At 41.3% G+C, this 19,211-nt stretch overlaps 1 protein-coding gene across 1 annotated transcript; it reads right to left on the bottom strand.

Moving 5' to 3' along the window:
* Nucleotides 1–9,106: 9,106 nt before the first annotated feature.
* Nucleotides 9,107–17,387, bottom strand: TMEM52B (transmembrane protein 52B). Its single transcript, XM_089478833.1, has 5 exons — nt 17,334–17,387; nt 16,972–17,015; nt 13,084–13,122; nt 11,354–11,526; nt 9,107–9,354 (listed from the first exon to the last, which is right to left on the bottom strand). Exons 1-5 carry the CDS (start codon nt 17,385–17,387, stop codon nt 9,107–9,109), a joined length of 558 nt encoding a protein of 185 aa, XP_089334959.1.
* Nucleotides 17,388–19,211: the final 1,824 nt, after the last annotated feature.

The following is a 19,211-nucleotide window of genomic DNA, read 5'->3' as shown; positions in this document are numbered from 1 at the left end:
ATAGCCAGTTTTCACAAAATCTTCATCCATTATTCCAATGTCTTGTCTTATCTGACAGGCTGCATAATAAAGATCCAAAATGGGAATTCCCAATCCACCTTCTTTTAGTTTTCTATACAATGTTGCCTTTGTAACTTGATTTTTAAAAACTGTTATTGATAAAGACGTCTTTGCCATTGTTGTAATAATATAGATAACTTCTGTTTCTTTCATAGTTGTAGTTTATGTTGTACTTAATGTATTAATAGCTTAAAATTAAGATAAATAAGGTTTTGGTTTTTGTTTAGTATACTACAGTGATGACATTTAAGTATTTCAACTGTGCCATTTTAACTGGTATTTACTTGATACTCCAACCTCTCCCTGTCTAAATGTGAAAAGCTGAGGCATAATATTTGACTTGTCCTGGTTAATCTTTACACTAGAGACCAATATTCCATAATAGTCTCCATTATAGTGGAATACCTACCATTGGGTTTACTACATGTTACAATGAGATCACTGGCAAATAGATTTAGTAAACATCAATGGCCTTGCAAACATGCCTGTTTGGTATAACTGAACATTTGAAACATGAAGAAATCAAGGCCATTATTTCCTATAATTGCATGGTGATTACTATACAGTGTTTTAAGTGCTGATAGAAAACCTAGGTGCAAAACACACTGCAGAAATAATCCAGTTCGAGACCATTTTAATTGCCCTGGCTCAGGGCTAGGGAATTCTAGGAACTGTAGTTTTGTGAGACATTTAACCTTCTCTGTCAGAGATATCTCTGGTGCCACAACAAACTACAGTTCCCAGGTTTCCCTAGCGCTGAGCCAGGGCAGTTAAAGCAGTCTCAAACTGGATTATTTCTGCAGTGTGTTCTGGCCCATACTTTCAACTCCATTCTTTTACCCAGTTTGTGAAGAAAGGCCCACTCTGAACAATCAAAGGCTTTAAATTGCATCAAAGAAAAACTATTGCAAAGTTTGATGAAAGAAAACTTTGGTGAAAGTTAGGCGGGTTACAAACTGCCACTTGGGACGTCCGCAGGACGTCCCATTTTAAAAAAGGGGCGTCTCTTCTAGACGCCCCTGGCTCTAGTACGGACTCTGTCCGTACAATATGGCGCCGGCCATTCCACACGGCTGGCGCCATCTTTACGTATCGGACGCTGTGCGACCGAACGTGTCGCAGCATCTGTGACGTCGCGAATGCGCCCCTGGCGCCTTGCGACGTCACAGAGGCACTGCAAGAAGAAGCTCCATTTTGGAGCTTCTTTTTCGGTCCGCGCGGGAGCCGCGCGGTGTGGGTGCTACGGCTCCCGCGCAGACCAAGCGGCGGTGGCGGCAGCAGACTGCCTCAAAGCGGCGGATTATAACCCGCCTCTGATTAAAAAAATGCAGCACAACATTTTGAAAGGCTAGGAACTATTTATCTCATTTATAAAGAAGAAAAAAGTAATATATCTGTTTTGTGGAAAATGAATATGCTTGTGGGATTTGAACACTGAGTTGTATTTAGCCTACTATGGCCCGGGACAGACCTTCGAGAAATGGCGGCCTGCCAGCGGCCTAGTTTCCTCCGCAGGGACGGTGCAGCCCCCAAAAGGTGTGCCATCACTGTGGAGGAAAAAGAACCTGGAAAAACCTGGTTCTTTTTCTGGTGCCGCAATGATGTCACGAGTGCGTCAATGGTGCACTGACGATGTAAGCCCCGTGCGGCAACATGCAGACACTGTCTTGCCTGCACCTAGTTCCTCTGAATATAGGGCCCAAACAGACAGGCCCAAACAAAACTGTTTTGGGTCACTTTGGAGGTATGCTGTTTAAATGATGCATGCATCCTAAGAGACCAGAAGCTGTGCCAAAGCCACGCTCTAGAACTGGACACAGTATTCCAGGTGAATTTCCCTTTTCTTCCTTCCCATCCTTTTCCACTTGTGTGTGCATGTGTGTTAGCTGCTCTGGGAACAGGGCATTGCTGTTGTAGCTACAGGAAGAGCAAAAGGAGGGCATTGCTCCCCAAATAAGAATTTTGCCACCACTAAATGAAATGTTCCTTCACTTCTCAAATTTGCAGCCTTGCAGCAATTTAAAACCAGTGGTTTAGCTCTCTAGGGTGTCACCTAGTGTGGAGGGTATCAAGCAGGAAGGGCATGTGTGTGCCCCTCCTGCTGTTTCATCACCAGGCTTCCTCCTCAGGTAGAAAGACTGGTAATGGAGCAGCCAAAAAGGAAACACATTTGCTATTCCTATACCAAAGAGGAAAGAGGACCCAACCGGAGGTCACTCCTCCTCTTGGTTGTCACCCAGCGCAATCCACATCCACTGCATCCTCCCAATGACGTCACTGCTGAAAACTTCAGTTGAACATTTAGAAATAATGTCTAGGCATCCAAAGAAACAAGAACAATAAAATTACCAAACGAATGTGAACCCAGTGAACAATAAAGTACTAGGTGTGATCAGTTTTCACTGTCCCATTCTCTGAAATGCTAGAAATTTAGGGAAGGAAAACCTCATCTGTGGGGCAGAATCCTTCCTGGGGAACAATGCCCACATTTTACCTCCTCTGTATGTATGCCACTGTAAACCTTTTTGGCTAAAGGGTTAGAGGGGGTATAAATGCTTCAAATAAATGAAACTTTTTCAAAGGTAACTTTCCAACCCCTGGAATGGTATCATTTGTAACCCCAGTTTGCAAGAAACATATGTAAGTAACAACTAGGGTTACAAATGATGCCATTCCATAATTCATATGTAAGTAATATATGTAAGGAACAGCTGGGGTTCAAGGGCATGTCCATATCTTTGTGGCATTTTATGCCAGCTTAATCAAATAAAATATGTTTAAATATTTTATAATTGCCACAGTCCAACATGGGGAATCCAGGAGCAGAGGCACTTCCCTGGGCAGCAGTGAACATAGCTGAAGCCCCTGTAGACACAGGTAGAATAACTCTGCAGCATGACCTACAAATTGCATGCAGCATGAATGACCACTCTTAGGAAAAGAGCTCATCCGAGTTTATTTACTCAAAAGTAAATCCTACTGCTTTCAGTGAAATTTACTACCCAGAATGTAAGGGTAGGGCTGGATCCCAATTTGCAGTCCACCATTCAGATTTTACCCATCACCTGAGGCATGGAAAAAGAGCCATGTGACTCAAACAATTCATTATATACCGCAAGACGTGAAATATTCAATGAGTAACTCACTGCTTAATTAAATAAAACCCAGATACTCTTGCCCCTTCCCAATACACAAATACTTTAATAGTCTGCTTCAAATAAACACCACTCCAACATTGATTGTTAAATGATCAATAGCAGTACTTAAAGGATTAAAAACTCAAGGGCAGGAAGATTATATTGTGTGTGTGTGTTGCATGTCTTCAAGTTTTTTTCCTCCAACTTATGGTGACCCTAAAGTGAACCTATCATACGGTTTTCTTGGTAAGATTTAGTCTGAGGAGGTTTGCCATTGCCTTTCCCTGAAGCTGAGAGTGTGTGACTTGCTCAAGGTCATCCAGTGGGTTTCATGGCCAAAATGGAAATTGAACCCTGGTCTCCAGAGGTGTAGTCCAATGCTCAAACCACTACACCATGTTGGATATCAGGGAGACTCTATAGCACCAGGTAAGTGAGAACAAAATGACACATTGAAGCACAGCACAGTAAAAGCTGGTCAGTGATTGAAGATTGTAAGAGGAAATTAACTGCAAACATTTGAATGTTGCTTCCCCTGTTAACAAGAAACGTTTTCAGAGTAATGTTTGTCTCAACCTGATTTTGCAGTTTTGCTATATATACAGTTTTTGTGTGTTGCTATAAGTGTGTTCTAGGAAGAAAAGGCAATATATTCAAATGTTTGTTTGTTTGTTTATGTTTGTATCCCACCTTTCAATCCAAAGCATTCCAGTCTGTGTATATAATCTTCCCCCTTCTTTAGCTTCACAATAAAAATGTGAAGAGAGGGAGGGAGACTGACAGACCCAATGTCACTCACTGAAGTTCTTGGTTGTCTTGGGCATTGGAAGCTAGGTTTCCAAAACTTTTCTAAAATAAAGTTAACCAGTTAGAAGATTAGAAGCCCTTAAAACACCATATGCATTAAGCTTGCATGCTGGAATTTTCTGGATCTGAAACTAGGTCCTCCTGGTCTAAACTGCAATGCCACACTAGCTTTCTAAAATGAAGTTAACCAGTTAGATTATTAGAAGCCCATAAAACACCGTATGTGTTAAGCTTGCATGCTGGAATTTTCTGGATTTGTGCCCCAGACCTATGCCTTGAATGATAACAGGAAAAGATGTCATAAATAATCCTTCATCCAGCTTGTGACCTTCAAATGTTTTTTTTTTTACTACAACTCCTATAAGCCCCAGTCAGCAGGACCAATAGAAAGAAATTATGGGAGCTGTAGTCCTAAACATCTGGCAGGCATTTGAATTGTATTGACAAAGGTTGCCAAACCTTTCGGTTAGCCAAAATCTTAGTTTTATCCAGATTTCTTGGTGCTGAAGATTACAGAGCTAGTACAGACCCTACCCTCAGCCTAATTAGTTTGCAAATGCTTTTAAAAGGATAAGGAGTGACATGATAGCCATGTCTAAATACCTGGAGGGATGTCATATCACAAAATAATAATAATAATAATAATAATAATAATAATAATATTTTTATCCCGCCCCTCTACAAAATGCAACTGGGGCGGCTTACAAATATTAAAACATATACAATCCAAAACCCTCAATTCCCTCCCCCTAAAATACAATTAAACAACGTAAGAATTAAAACACACTTAAAAACAATACAATAAACAATAGGTCATGACTGTGGTGAGGTAAGAGTTCAGCAGTTAGACTTTCCTTCTGGTGGCCGGGGAACTATTCATGAAAGGCCTGCCAGAAGAGATCCATCTTTATAGCTTTTTTAAAGCTGTTTAGGGTGATAATTTGACGGATCTCAACCGGCAGGCCATTCCACAATCTGGGCGCGACAGCTGAGAAAGTCCTTTGGGAGGTCGTGGACAGCCTTGTTTTATAAAGCTGTAGCAAATTCCTCCCTGAGGATCTAAGTGTGTGGGGAGGATTATATGGAAGGAGACGGTCCCGAAGATAGGTTGGACCCAAACCATTTAGGGCTTTAAAGGTGATAACCAACACCTTGTACTGGGTCCAGAAACTAATGGGCAGCCAGTGAAGTGATTTTAAGATCGGTGTTACATGGTCTCTTCTGGATGTACCAGAGACCAGTCTGGCTGCCATGTTTTGAACTAATTGAAGTTTCCAGACCAAGCACAAGGGTAGCCCCATGTAGAATACATTACAGAAATCAAGGCGTGAGGTTACCAGTGCATGTACTACGATCTCAGGGTCCCTGATTTCCAGGAAAGGGTGCAGCTGGTGTATCAGTCAAAGCTGATAATAGGCACTCCTGACCTGGTTTGTCATGTGAAGCGATGGACCTAGGAGCACCCCAGAGTGCAAACACAGTCCTTTGAGGAGAGTGTGACTCTTTCTAGGACTAGTGGTTGTATCCCAATACCTGGGTTCCGAGCCGATACCTCCGTTTTGACTTGCTTCAGCTTCAATTTGTTTTCCCTCATCCAATCCATTCAAAACAGTCATTGAGAGGAGAGACACCATCTAAAATCAAAGCTGAAGACCGAGACATGGAGAAATATATCTGGGTGTCATCAGCGTACTGATAACACCCCGCCCCGTGCCTCTGGATAATCTCTCCCAGCGGCTTCATGTGTATGTTAAAAAGCATCGGTGACAGGATGGCACCTTGAGGGACACCACATATCAAAGAGGGAGCAAATCTATTTTCTGCAACTCCAGAGACTAGGATATGGAGCAGTGGATTGGAGATTCCAACTAAATATTAGGAAGAACTTGCTGACAGTAAGAGCTGTTTGACAGTGGAACACACTTCCTGAAAAGTGGTGGAGTCTCCTCTTTGAAACAGAGGCTAGTTGGGGTGCTTTGGATGTGTATACTTGCATGGTAGAAGAGAGGTTGGACTGGATGACCCTTGAGGTCTTTGCAAACTCTATGATTCTATTATTCTATGCAGAAAAGAAACATGAAATCACGATTCTATGGTTCTATTAAATTTTTTAAAAAGTAGTATTTGTTTTGGGTAACACAAAAGTTCACACCAGCAGGAAAAGGAGCCTTTTAATAGTAATATTAATACAGTATTAAAATGAATTTTATATAGAATAGAAAACCAATAGTTTCAGTTCAACATATGCAATAGTGAAAGAAAATCAGAAGACATCCTGTTACTACTGCTGCTACTACTACTATGTCTTCTCCCATCTGATTGTTTTGCACACACAAAATGTTGAATGGAGATACAAACATATGCAGGAAGATTGTCTGAACATTGTTTCATGATACTTGACTGCAGGGACAGGCAATTTAGTGCGTAGGAATGTATAGAATACGTGCCAGTTTTCTCATCTTCTGTCAGAAAGGTGTCTCTCCCTCTCTCTCTCTGAGCCCATCAAGACATCAAACAAGAAAATGGAGAACTGCAGCAAGATTGGTGGGGTGGTAGGTTACGGTAATCTGGGACTTCAAAAAATCATTTTTACAAAAGTCTGTTTTGCACAAAATCTTGGTTTCCTTAAAACACACTGTTTGTTGTGTAAACAGTGCAAATTAATTCTTTGTGCAAGTTTTTCCCTCTCTATTATTATTATTATTATTTGCAAAACATCTCAGAGTACAAAAATAATTTGAAAGGCAAAAAAGAACCTTGACATGAAACATGTGAGCTACCTCTTCCTTTTGCTTTTTGTCATACCTGGGCTCAAACCACTAAAATGTTCCTCATAAGCAACACACTGCAGCACAAACAGTAGTTTCCACAGCAGTTCTCCCTAAATAACTTCCTCCCCCACATGTCCATTTTCCATCTTCACATGCAAAGCAGTGAGCAGCCCAAAAGACAGTAATTGTTCATGTGTTCTGTAGGAATTTGAAGGAACTCGTCCTTAATGTAGTTATGGAGCCAGGAGTTCTAGTTACAAGTATACCTTTCGGTGTCAATCCAAAGAACTCTTAATTCTAGCCTAGCAATATGAGACCTGGCATGGAAACTGAAATTGTTAAAAATTTCCCACAACTTGAAACTATCATTGATCAAAATGAGGATTGCAGTAAAAACAGAGATTGAAGACTAGGGAGATTACCGCACTAGGGTAAAAGCGTTCCCCAATGCGTTCTCACGGGCGCGAGCCTGGAACGTGATGAGGGCCAGAACGCTAGTTTACCGCACAGCGGAACGCCGCCGTCGCCGCCGGGCGTTCCAAATGTGTTCCAAATGTGTTCCCAATGTGTTCCAGGGAGGCCATTTCTGGGAACGGTTTCAAACTAACCAGAAACAGGTGTGTTCCGGATCAGATCTGGAAATTTTTCTGCCCCACCCAAAACTTGGAATCTGAACTCACATTCTGTCTGGAGTGGAAACTGACTCTATTTCTAGGCAGTAGTGTTATCTACTTGAACTTATCCTTCAAATTTCCAGTAATACCTCTCAGGGCTTGGAATGTTGATTTAAACAGTAATTGTTCCCATTACTCATTACAATGATTAAGGAATGATTTGTTGCTATTACTCATTGCAAGGTTTTAAAAATAGCTCATTGGATTGAACCGGTTAGATTTTGTTACTTCTCATTATTATTGTTTTCAGATTTATAAGGAAATGGTGTAAAACATGACAAGTTCTAGTCAAAAAGCCTCTAAAATGCTTAAATCCATGCTTAAAGTATCTAGAAAACTAGTCATTCTCATTTGTAAGGTTGCTTTTGAAATGTGACTTAGGGCCCGAACAGACAGGCCAAAATAAAGCTGCTTTGGGTCACTTTGGAGGTATGCTGTTTAAATGACACATGCATCTTAAGAGGCCCAAAGATACGCCAAAGCTGTGCTCCAATCCTTAGGAAGGAGCGTGGTTTTAGCACGGCTTCCAGCCTCTTAGGAAGCATACATCATTTAAACAGCATACCTCCAAAGTGACCTGAAGCAGCTTTATTTTGGCCTATCTGTTTGGGACCTAAGTTACCTCTTTGTTACTCCTTACCATAGGTAACTTTTTACAGGCATTACTCGTGACTCATAAATTCCAAGCACTGGCACACAAGACAATTTGCAGAGATTAACTTAATTTAAGCCTTGCTCCTAAGCATGGCAGGTGGTTGGGCTGGACGGCCCTTGCGGTCTCTTCCAACTCTATGATTCTGTGATTCTAAGAAGCAAAACAATTTTATGAACCCAGTTACTAAAACACTACCAGTAAATTGTTATTGGCTCAGATTTTTATGAACATGAGTCCACTAAGACATATGGAAGTGTAACCATCAATGAGAAAGAGAGGTTGTTGGCATCCTGGTGGTTAGTTCCAAATGGAGTAAAGCTAGTCAGTCAATTGTTGAATAGTGAGCCAAAATGTATGTAAATCCCAATGATTCAGTGGGTCTGCTCTCTTCAGAGCTAACAACAGAATTTAGACCAATGACAGGAAAAGGCTGTGATGAAACCTCCTGCAGAGCCTTCCGAGCAAGGATGATGCATCTTTCTCGCAGGGACAGAGAAAAAGCATACAAATTTCAGAACTGCTGTATAAAATTTTTGCTTTGGTCACTTCTTGTATTGCCACATTGTGATGAGCATGCACATAGTATTTTCCATGATTTTTTTCTCACACTATATAATTGGAGAATTATTGTCTTCAAAATTGTATGACACTATATTTAGCTATTGGATGTGAACAATCTAAAAAAGATTCACCCCAAAGGCTGCCATTGTGCATTCCACAATGTCTCTTTCAGACCCAGTGACCAGGCATCCTCTTTTTCCAAGGCACATCCTACAGTTCAGCCTTCTGTCTAGGAGGAATTCCAAAATGTCCTCCATTTTGAGCATGGCCAAGAAGCATGAATTTATATGTGTGTTTTTAGCTTTTATTTTGTAAAATCCTCCATTTTTACTTGAATGTCCTACATTTTGTGTTGCTTTGTACTCTTTTGCAGTTATGACATCTGGTCACCCTGCCCTCAAGTTATAACCCTTTGCAGTTCTTCTTTATGGAGCCTTGGCTTCACGGATGTGAGACTGTATATGTTCCATTTCCTTTCTCATCAACCATCTGCTTCTCCTCCGACACTGGCTGCAGCTCAGGTGCACTTTCTCTGCTTTTAGCCACAGTGAACCTACTCATGTGGATAGCCTCTTCATAAATGGGAGGTGTTTCTGTTACAGCAGAGGGAGGCACTGCTTGCACAGCACTGTGGGCATGAGCCACGGCTAGTATTCTCTTAGCAGCTGGGCCAAACACTGAATGGAGGGCTGAAAGTGGGGAGAAACAACAGAAGCATTAAAGGCAGCTTTCTGAACCACAAAGAGCAGTCATGATTCATCGAACAATCATCCCAACTTGGATTGTTTTGAATTGCACAGTCAATATATCACTCAGTTGGACAATTGTACAAGATTGCTCTTCAAGGTTTGAAAATATATATGTGTATGTATTGTCATCTGCAAATCACACATGTTACAAATACCTAAAATAGCTAACCAAATCCATTCCAAAGTATAAAGTGAAGTCAGCCCTCTATATTTTGTCCTTGGATTCAAGCATCCACAGCTGGAAAATATTCAAAAATATATAAATTTCAAAGGCAAACCTTGATTTTGCCATTTTGTGTAAGAGACACCATTCTACTACACCATGTATTTAAAGGGACTCGAGCATCCACAGATTTTGGTATCCACGAGGAGTCCCGGAGCCAAACTCCAGCAGATACCAAGGGCCTACTGTAATAACTTTATAATGTGAAGCATGCAAAATCACTTTCCAATACCTGTTAACCATCTGTAAAACCAGTGTCAGATGGTGGCTTCCATGTCAGTGTGGTGATGAATCATTCTGAGTTTTATTCCAAACTGCAAAGGAGCTACCCATGTACTGATCCTTATCCGCAAAATAGGTTTAGCATCTTTTATAGATTTTTTAAAAGCAGTGCTTCTCATACCAGCCATTATTTTTTTTTGCCAGTATGCCCTGCACTGGCACCAAATTTATGACCACTGGGCACAATGGTTTCCTTCTTTTCTATAAACTTGCCAGGGACTAGCCACCACTGGGTCAGGTACAGGCAATGGTCCAGGGACCCCCACTTTGAGTAGCCCTACCTTAAAGTCCAGATTAAAACCCAGAGCTGATTCACTGTGCCAGTGACTTGGAAGTCCCCAGCTGATACAAGGGAAACCCTTCAGAAAGGGTCTGAGTTACATTCTCTCTGCTTTGGACGTTCCACCAAAAATGGTTTGGGATGTTACAGTTAGCACTGAAAAAGGATCTATAAATAATTTTTAGTTCCTTGTTCTTCTGCTTCTCCTTCTGAAAAGGTTTCTTGTGGGAGTGGGACCATGAACACACATTTGGAGCTCATAGATGTGCCCATGAGAAAAGAATGGAAACTGCTTCTGGAAAACTGGAAGTCAAGTCACATTTCTCTTCCATGAGATGAAATGTCACCAACCATGGGTTAAAAAAAAAATCCTATGCCATACCATTGTTGACTTTGACTACATCCAAACTGTAGAAATAATCTACAAATACAATCTACAAAATACAAATACAATCTACAAAATAATGCCTCCATCAGGTTGTATAGCGCCTAAAGCCTGCAAAATTATTTTGGCCAAACAGTAGAAAACTAACTTTAGCAGAAAACTGCTTAATCTCTCAAACCTGATGTCTAAGGGGAAATACACACACACACACACACACACACACACACAACATACTAAACAACAAAGAGCCTTATTGCATTAAAAACAGGGCAGGCAAATGGAGAGATGTGTGTTCATCTGTCTTCACATGACATCAGAGTACTTTACTTCTCTTCCAGTTGTACAAGAATGGGAGAGGGTCATAAAAGTGTAGTAAAAGTGGCCCTTTTGCCAAGCTGGAAAAAAACTATTTGGCAAAAGGGGTGTTTTTACCACCCTCTCCCATGCTTTTCCAACTGGAGGATAATGAAAGTGCTTTGATATCATGCAAAGACAGAGAGATAAACGTGTCTCTCTCATTTTGCCTGCTGGGTTTGTTCTTAATGTGATAAGGGTCTAAAATTTGTTACTGCTTCATAACACCCCAAATTTGATGCCCAAGGAAGTGGCTCTTCTATTCTACCAAATGGTAGGGCTGGCTCTGCATACAAACATTTCTTGTTGGGAAGTTTCCCAGTGGACCAACCTCCACTACCATGCCCTGGCCCTTTCTGTGTTGTTTCCTCCCTTCTCTATGATTCTTCAGGCCCAACAGTGCCGTGCCACTCACATGTGATGGTGCTTTGAATGGTGCTGCTGTCATGATCAAATGCAATGACTGTGACCTCATAGGGTGGGGGGCTGGTGTCTTCTCTTGCAGGTTGGCAGTTAAGACAGCAACACTTCACACAAAGGCAGACTAGGCCACAGAAGAGGAGGAGTCCACCAACTGCAACTACAAGCCTAGAAAATAAGCAGATAAAGGTTGGAGCAAACCTGCCACTACACATGTTTCTTTCTATGAAGGCTGCTGCCGCACTACACAATCAATGCAGTTTGACACCACTTTAAGGGTCATGAGTCCATCCTATGGAACCCTAGGATTTGTAATTTATTCGGGCATCAGAGCACACTAACAGAGTAGACTAAATAAAGGGTGAACAGACATCCTCCTTTTCCATGACATATCCTACATACCAACTTTCTGTCCAGGAGGAATTTCAAAAAGTCTTCCATTTTGAGACTAAGACTAAGAAGCACGGATTTACATTTATAGTAACATTTTTAACTTCTATTTTGTAATGTGCTACATTTTTGCAGTGCCTTGTCCTTCTTCGAACCCTAGGGTTGGAAGAGACCACAAGGGCCATCCAGTCCAATCCACTGCCATGCAAGAACTCAAAGTCAAAGCACCCGCAGATTCTCAGTTCATCTCAGGAAATAGGCTTAAGTCTAGAAAGTCTCGTGCAATAATTATAATTATGAAATCTGTTCACCCTGACTAAAGATATTATTACACGTGTAATTTCGCCTGATCCAGGCATAGAATGGGTACATACTTGAACAGGTGAAAACGGATCTTATCGCATGCCTTTTTGCCTAACTCAGCCACATCACATACCCAATCGGGAGTCCTGGTGTAATATGTGAAGGGCAGGAAAGTATTGTAGGCTCCATCTTCTGTATTTTGAACTTCTGGTAAGATCACATTGCACCATAAATGCAAAATAATAATGTAATAATGTATCAACTCCAAAAGCAAACTGGATGCACCTATGTACAGAATGACTGCCAAAGCAATTTTTCCCTATTAAATATGCACTTTGGGGTATGCCCTATGGAGGACATAATTTAATTTGTTTTATTTATATACCGCTATTCCAAAAATCATAGCGGTGAACAGCAAGTAAGCTAATTAGCAAGTAAGCTAATATCAAGTGGTCCTGTATTATCTGGAAAAATAAGTGTCAGTGCAGTTTGGTAGAGATGAAAACAACTTCAGGATGCTTTTCTTCAGTGTACCATGTAGTACTCTTCCTTTTCTTACTTTCCTCAAGAAGATGAACCTTATCTGTGGTTAAAGTACTTTCATGTACTTTATGAAGAAGCCTAAATTTGATTTCTTTTGCTGCTCGATATTGTGTATGGAGTGGGGCAGAGTGGGCTGGTGAGCCTTTCAAACTTCTACCTATGGCATCAGATGCTTTGCTTGAGATATGCACTATAATCTCTGATATTTTCCAAGAATTATGGTGCTCAGAGAGATGGCATCATTGCTGCTACACTGAAAAAGGCCCAAACTGGTATCCCATGCATTCTTGAATACAGTGTTTAATGGGAAGAGAATAGCACCCTGCACATGCCTAGAAGCATTTAATTATTGTATCATCTATTGTGAGACTGAATTCTCATTGTCTAAGATAAAGATCCTATGAGAAGACTGGAGTTATGGACATATTCAACCAACACATGCATCACAAATGAAAGTTAAACATTCAAATCCCTCCCCAAAACACTTACCAGATATACCAGAGATGGACCCAGTTTACATTTGCACAACTTGGAGAGGAAAAGGAAGTTGAGAAAAGGTTAGTGTCAGATATAAATGAGCTGCTTCTGCATTCATGAGATAATATGATTTTTCTTCACTTTACTCTAGATTTGAGAACAGTCACCAAGATGTTTATCCTGATTTCACTGAAAGGACTTTTGCATTTGAATAGATACTGAAGTCCTATGAATTGTGTTATTTATTTATTTCATGACTTCCTACCTTTTTTTCCAGCAAAATGAAAAATGCTGTCGATATAGTATATCTTGATTTCAGTAAGGCCTTTGACAAAGTTACCCATGGCATTCTTGCAAACAAGCTTGTAAAATGTGGGCTAGACAAGGTAACTGTTACATGGATTTGTAATTGGTCGACTAACCAAACCCAAAGGGTGCTCAACAATGGCTCCTTTTCATCTTGGAGAGAAGTGACCAGTGGGGTCCCACAGGGCTCTGTCCTGGGCCCAGTGCTATTCAATATCTTTATAAATGACTTGGATGACAGAATTGGGGGTATAGTTATCAAATTTGCAGATGACGCCAAATTAGGAGGCATAGCTAATACTCCAGAGGACAGGATCAAAATTTTAAAACACTTAAATGGACTAGAAAGCTGGGCCAAAGCTAACAAAATGAAATTCAACACGCAGAAATGTAAGATGCTACACTTAGGGCAGAAAAATAAAATGCACAGATATAGGATGGGTGACACCTGGCTGAATGAAACTATGTGTGAAAAGGATCTAGGAGTCCAAGTAGACCACAAATTGAACATGAGTCAACAGTGTAATGTGGCAGCTAACAAGGCCAGTGCAATTACAGGGGCCATTCAGACTACCTTTTACCTTGGTTCAGAAACCAGATTAAAAGTGGGAAGTTCATATTGGCCCCAGTTCTTTAACACCCGAATTTGGGGTTTGCACACCCATTGAGGGGCAAATGCCCCTTGGCATGGGTCTTTTGAAAGCGGAGTTTTACCTCTATCTTTTGAGAAAAACCGGGTTCCGGCAAATGTGAATTTGGCCCCGGTCATGTTTGGGTCGATTTCAGGGGAGGGATTAGGTCAGAGGGAGGGCAAAGGGTGGAATATGCCTCCCCTTCATCGGGGTGAAGGAGGAAGAGGAGGAGGAGGAAGGAGCAGGAGGAAGGGTGCCATGGAAGACAGGACTGGGGCAAAGGAGGAGGAGGAGGAGGAGGAGGAGGAAGAAGAAGGTTGCCATGGAGGGCAGGATCAGGGCGAAGGAGGAGGAAGGGTGCCATGGAGGGCAGGATCAGGGCAAAGGAGGAGGAGAAGGAAGGGTCATGTTCAGGGGAGGGATTAGGTCGGGGGAGGGCGGAGGGGCCTCCCTCTCGCAGGCAGCTCTCTCTCTCTCTCTCTCTGAATTCTTATTTTTGACAGACTATGGAAATAGTTCTACAGGTTTTTATATGTACATATTGATATAATGTGTCTGCTTGTGCTACATTTACCTTTCTGCTTGCTGCCAGCACAGCACCTCACTTTGCAAGAGGTTTTTTAAAATTATTTTTTGTGTGTAATATGCGAATGCTACAATGCAAATGTTACAAATGTTTCCCTTTCAATTTGGCAAATTGATACAATACATGAATGCATTTGCTACATATGTAAAGGCATTCTGGGGTCGCAGTCAGAGGGAAAGCAAAGCAAGAGGATGCAGAGATGGCATTCTGGGGTGAGGAATTATTATTATTATTATTATTATTATTATTATTATTATTATTGTGACGGGAAGATGATGGCATGGTGGGAGAGGCAAGGGCTTCAGAGGTAGCATTGGGCTGGAAGCGAAGGGGAGGCTAGAGGCTGGGATGTGGAAACCCATGACTTTGGGGGAGTCACACTCTCTCAGCCGCAGGGGAAAGGCAATGGCAAATCTCCTCGGAACCAATATTGCCAAGAAAATCCCAGGATGGGGTCATTTTATGGGTGCCATAATCTGTAATGACCCAAATACACACAACACACACACACACACACACACACACACACACACACACACCTGGAGGTTTTTAAATCTGACAAGTTGACACAATATGCGCACACTGCCACCAGGAGGGGAGGAAGCACTCATTCGGTTGGCCAATGGCTGTAGGATACATCACCTTTGGCGAAAGTGGAAGTGAATTTGATTGACAACAGAGGAGGCTCCATTTTAAACCGGTACCGCAAATGTAAACTTCAGAGGGGTAAATTGCCCCAATCGAGGTAAAGGGTAGTACGAACTTCTTTCCGGGCAGATACGATGTGGGGGGACTCGGATCTGCCCAATTCTATCCAGGGCAAATGGGCGAGTGGGAATGGGGCCTACGGCTGCATCAATAGAAGTATAGTGTCTAGTTCAAGGGAAGTAATAGTGCCACTCTATTCTGCTCTGGTCAGGCCCCACCTGGAATATTGTGTCCAGTTCTGGGCACCACAATTCAAAAAGGACATTGAGAAACTGGAGCGTGTCCAAAGGAGGGCGACTAAAATGGTGAAGGTTCTGGAAACCATGCCCTATGAGGAATGATATATACCAGGCCTACTTGATTAACTAAACCCAGTCAGTATGTTATCCATCCCTTAAGCATATAGGTGAATATGATAACAAACTATCACAATTCTTCCAGAAATTCCAGACCTTTATAGGGCTATTCATGGTTTCCTCTAACATGCATGTCATCAAGATGCTGGAGACACCAACGGATACATTTGGTATATGTAAACTAACTCCAAAGAAATGGAATCAGGTTTTGATAGAGATTTTTGATGATGGGTTAATGGGAAATAATTTTTGTCAAGGCTCCCCACTGAGGTATTTTAATACTGAAAAGCCTGAATCTTCTTCATTATACCCAGTTAGAGCAAATAATTGAATTTGTTCTTAGTCAGCTCTCTTATGTAATAATTTACATTCCTCTTGTGCAGGAGAAGCTTGTTGCTATGAAGTGCCCTAGAAAATGTGACTGCTCAGCCATGGAGAGGGGAGTAGTATGAAGACCTTACTGAATAATGCCCCACATCCTGAATCTTCCCTACAGGAGACAAACCTGGTAAAAAAAAGCATAGGCATTAGAACCAGTGTGACTTAGTTCTCTTTGCCACTGGCTCCCACCGGCTGCACTTCCTCCAATGCTTTGGGAATGTCATGGACTATCATGCGGTTATATCACCGTGAAGGCATTCCAGAGAAATCTCTGCACCCCAGTCTTTAGGCAAGGGACTTCATTTGGCCACAAATTCAATCACTGATAGGGGGGAAAATAAATAAAAAGTTTAGTCCACTTCTAAATGTTCAGCCGGGGTGACCAGGCATCCTCATTTTCCAGGACATGTTCTACATTTCAACCTTCTGTCAAGGAGAAATTCCAAAATGTCCTTCATTTTGGACAAAGAAACATGAATTTATATTTTATGAGTGTTTTTAGCTTTTATTTTGTAATGTCCTACATTTTCCTGAATGTTCTACATTTTGCAGTTCCTTGCCTTCCTGCCATCTCTCTCAGTATTTTGTAGCCTCACTCATCCGTCTGATTATTTTAATGTATTGTTTTAATGATAAATGCATTTAATAATGTTTTAGGGGAGTGAGGGAACATTTTGGGGTATTGGGTACTGTATGTGTTTGTTTTAATTGTAAGCCATCTCGATTGTCTCCTTGACAGGAAGGTGGAGTAAAAAGAAAGCTATTATTATTATTATTATTATTATTATTATTATTACTCCTCTGCAGTTAGGACATCTGGTCACCTGTGCTCAACATAACTGAGTCAACTGATCAAATAAGATGTGTGTTTCCCTCCTCAAATATGTTATAAGAAGTAATACAATATCTTTATATATATACATATACTCACTGGTCAGCATTTGTACAGCTCTCCTGAGTTTGCACTTGAGGAACCTTTGAAGATAAAAGGAGGTTGCTCTGGTTTTATCCTTTTATTTTCCAACTTTACCCCCCCCCCCTTCACCCACTGCCAAATCTTTGCATTTCTCTTTTCCAATGGATATAACATTATTTCCCCCACAATCACCATCCAAAAGTAGTCAGATATTTCAATTGCCTTTCCTCTCCTTCCTCGGCACAATGGGGACATTCTTCATATAGTTTATACTATTATACACCGCAATCCTTCTTACAATTATCATTTCTTGCTGGCTTTCTATTTTGTTAATACTTCTTGCCTGTTCATACTAGTGAGGATTCAATGTGTCTTACCTGAGATAAGCACATCAAAGCAGAAATAGCCACTCCTTTGGTATACTTTCCCATTAGGAGATACGTTGCTTCTTCTGTTCTCTAAAGCCAAAACCTCCTTCCTAATGCATGTTCACCATGCATGGTCTTCAGGCAAGGATAACAGACTGAGGCATTGTCTCAGGATGCCATGAAGGACAGTTTCTCTTCACTCTTCTTTCTTTCCTATTGCATAAACTTTATCCACATCTCACGCTTGTTCTCTTTTGCTTTTTCAGTCCTTTTGTTCCTAAAAACGGTCTATCAGGCTTTCTCTGGTATTATAATCTTGACACATTGACAGTGTATAAATGCAGTCTTATCTTATTTATCCCAGAAACCCAGTGCAGAAGCCCATTGAAATTGGAGAGGGATCTAAAAGGTAGGACCCAACCTCTCCTGTGCGTTGCTACTTTTCTCCTGATCTTCTCTCCAAGAGTCTGGTTTTAGAAGATGGTCTCAGTGAGCCATACTTAGGATAAGAGACCTACTCCTGTTTTCTCCTGCACCTTTTCACAAACCCCTTCAAGGACAGAAGGGGATATTTTAAGAATCACCCCAGAAGTATTTCCCTCTCTTCCAATAACTGCATGGGCTTCCTTTGCTCCAGAGCTCTAGTGGGGCTTCATAAATCTCTTAAGCAACTGCATCTATCTTCTGTGATTGGTTCCCACCTAGATCTCTCCACCCTTTCTCTTTAATGGAGGTTGTTTTTCTGCTTTCAAAGTATGCTTATTTTCCCTCAAGCTGTTACATTAAGTAGTCCCTTTCAACAACCTGTTGTTTTGCTCTTTATAACCATCCTAGATTGTTAACGGCATTCCTGCCCTATCCGGTGTGCCTATATATAGGCGTTGAGTCTGTATGTATTCACATGTTAATACAGTTTCTGCGAAAGAGAAGACATTTCCTAATAACCAGTAAGTTAAACGTCAGCCACTTAACAAGCATAAAATCAGTTTTGGCCTCAACAGTCCTTCTCCTGTAATGTTCATGTCTCTGAAAGGCTGGCTAGTGTTGGATCTCAAAGGGCATGTTATCCTTTGCTACAGCCATGTTGTCTCGGCAATTAAGCTGGTGAATCATTACTTTGCTATAGCTTTCAGAGGCAGAGAGCAGAACAAATGGATTCTTGAAAACTGCATATGCACCATGCAGCTAGAAGTTGGACACAGATTTTAAAGTAGAGATGAAAGGATAGAAATAGTCCAGTGCGGGTTGAAGTGCCATTGAGAACTGCATGCTGATACAGTCAACACAATTTGTGCACCCAGAAATAGTCTCTGATATGGGCTACTCTGGGAGCTCATGGACGTAATATTTTGATAGCCAAGCTGAACATGGTATTGTTTTGCACACCCCTCATTTTTCTGAAGAGTGATAGGTTTCATTGGATTTACCTAGGTTTGATTCTCTTTGCAAGGAGGCGTACTGTCGTTGTGTGCTTTCAAGTCATATCTAACATAGGAACCCTAAGATGAACCTATCATGCAGTTTTCTTGGCAAGATTTGTTCAACGGGGGTTGCCTTTGCCCTTTTTCTGAAAATAAGAGAGTATGACTTGGCCAAGGTCATCCAATGAGTTTTCATGGCCAAGCAGGGATTTGAACCCAAACCACTACACCACACTGCCTTTCTTTGAAAGAGGCTAATGGAAGCTAATTAGAATGTCATAATATCTGCATTAATTTCCAAATCTACAGGTGCAGCATAAGTGGAGGCATGTTGTAAACACTGCTTTTTGTTGTTGTATGCCTTCAAGTCGCTTCCAATTTATGATGACCCTAAGGTGATCCTATTGGGGGGCTTCTTGGCAAGCTTCTTCAGAGGTAGGTTGCTATTGACATCCTCTGAGGCTGA

The sequence above is a fragment of the Sceloporus occidentalis genome, unplaced genomic scaffold (genome assembly GCF_023333645.1).
Source record: "Sceloporus occidentalis isolate IW3139 unplaced genomic scaffold, rSceOcc1.0.p SCAF_1, whole genome shotgun sequence".
Classification (NCBI taxonomy): domain Eukaryota; kingdom Metazoa; phylum Chordata; class Lepidosauria; order Squamata; family Phrynosomatidae; genus Sceloporus; species Sceloporus occidentalis.
The sequence above is the reverse complement of the archived record's forward strand: the minus strand, read 5'-3'. Positions and strand labels throughout refer to the sequence as shown.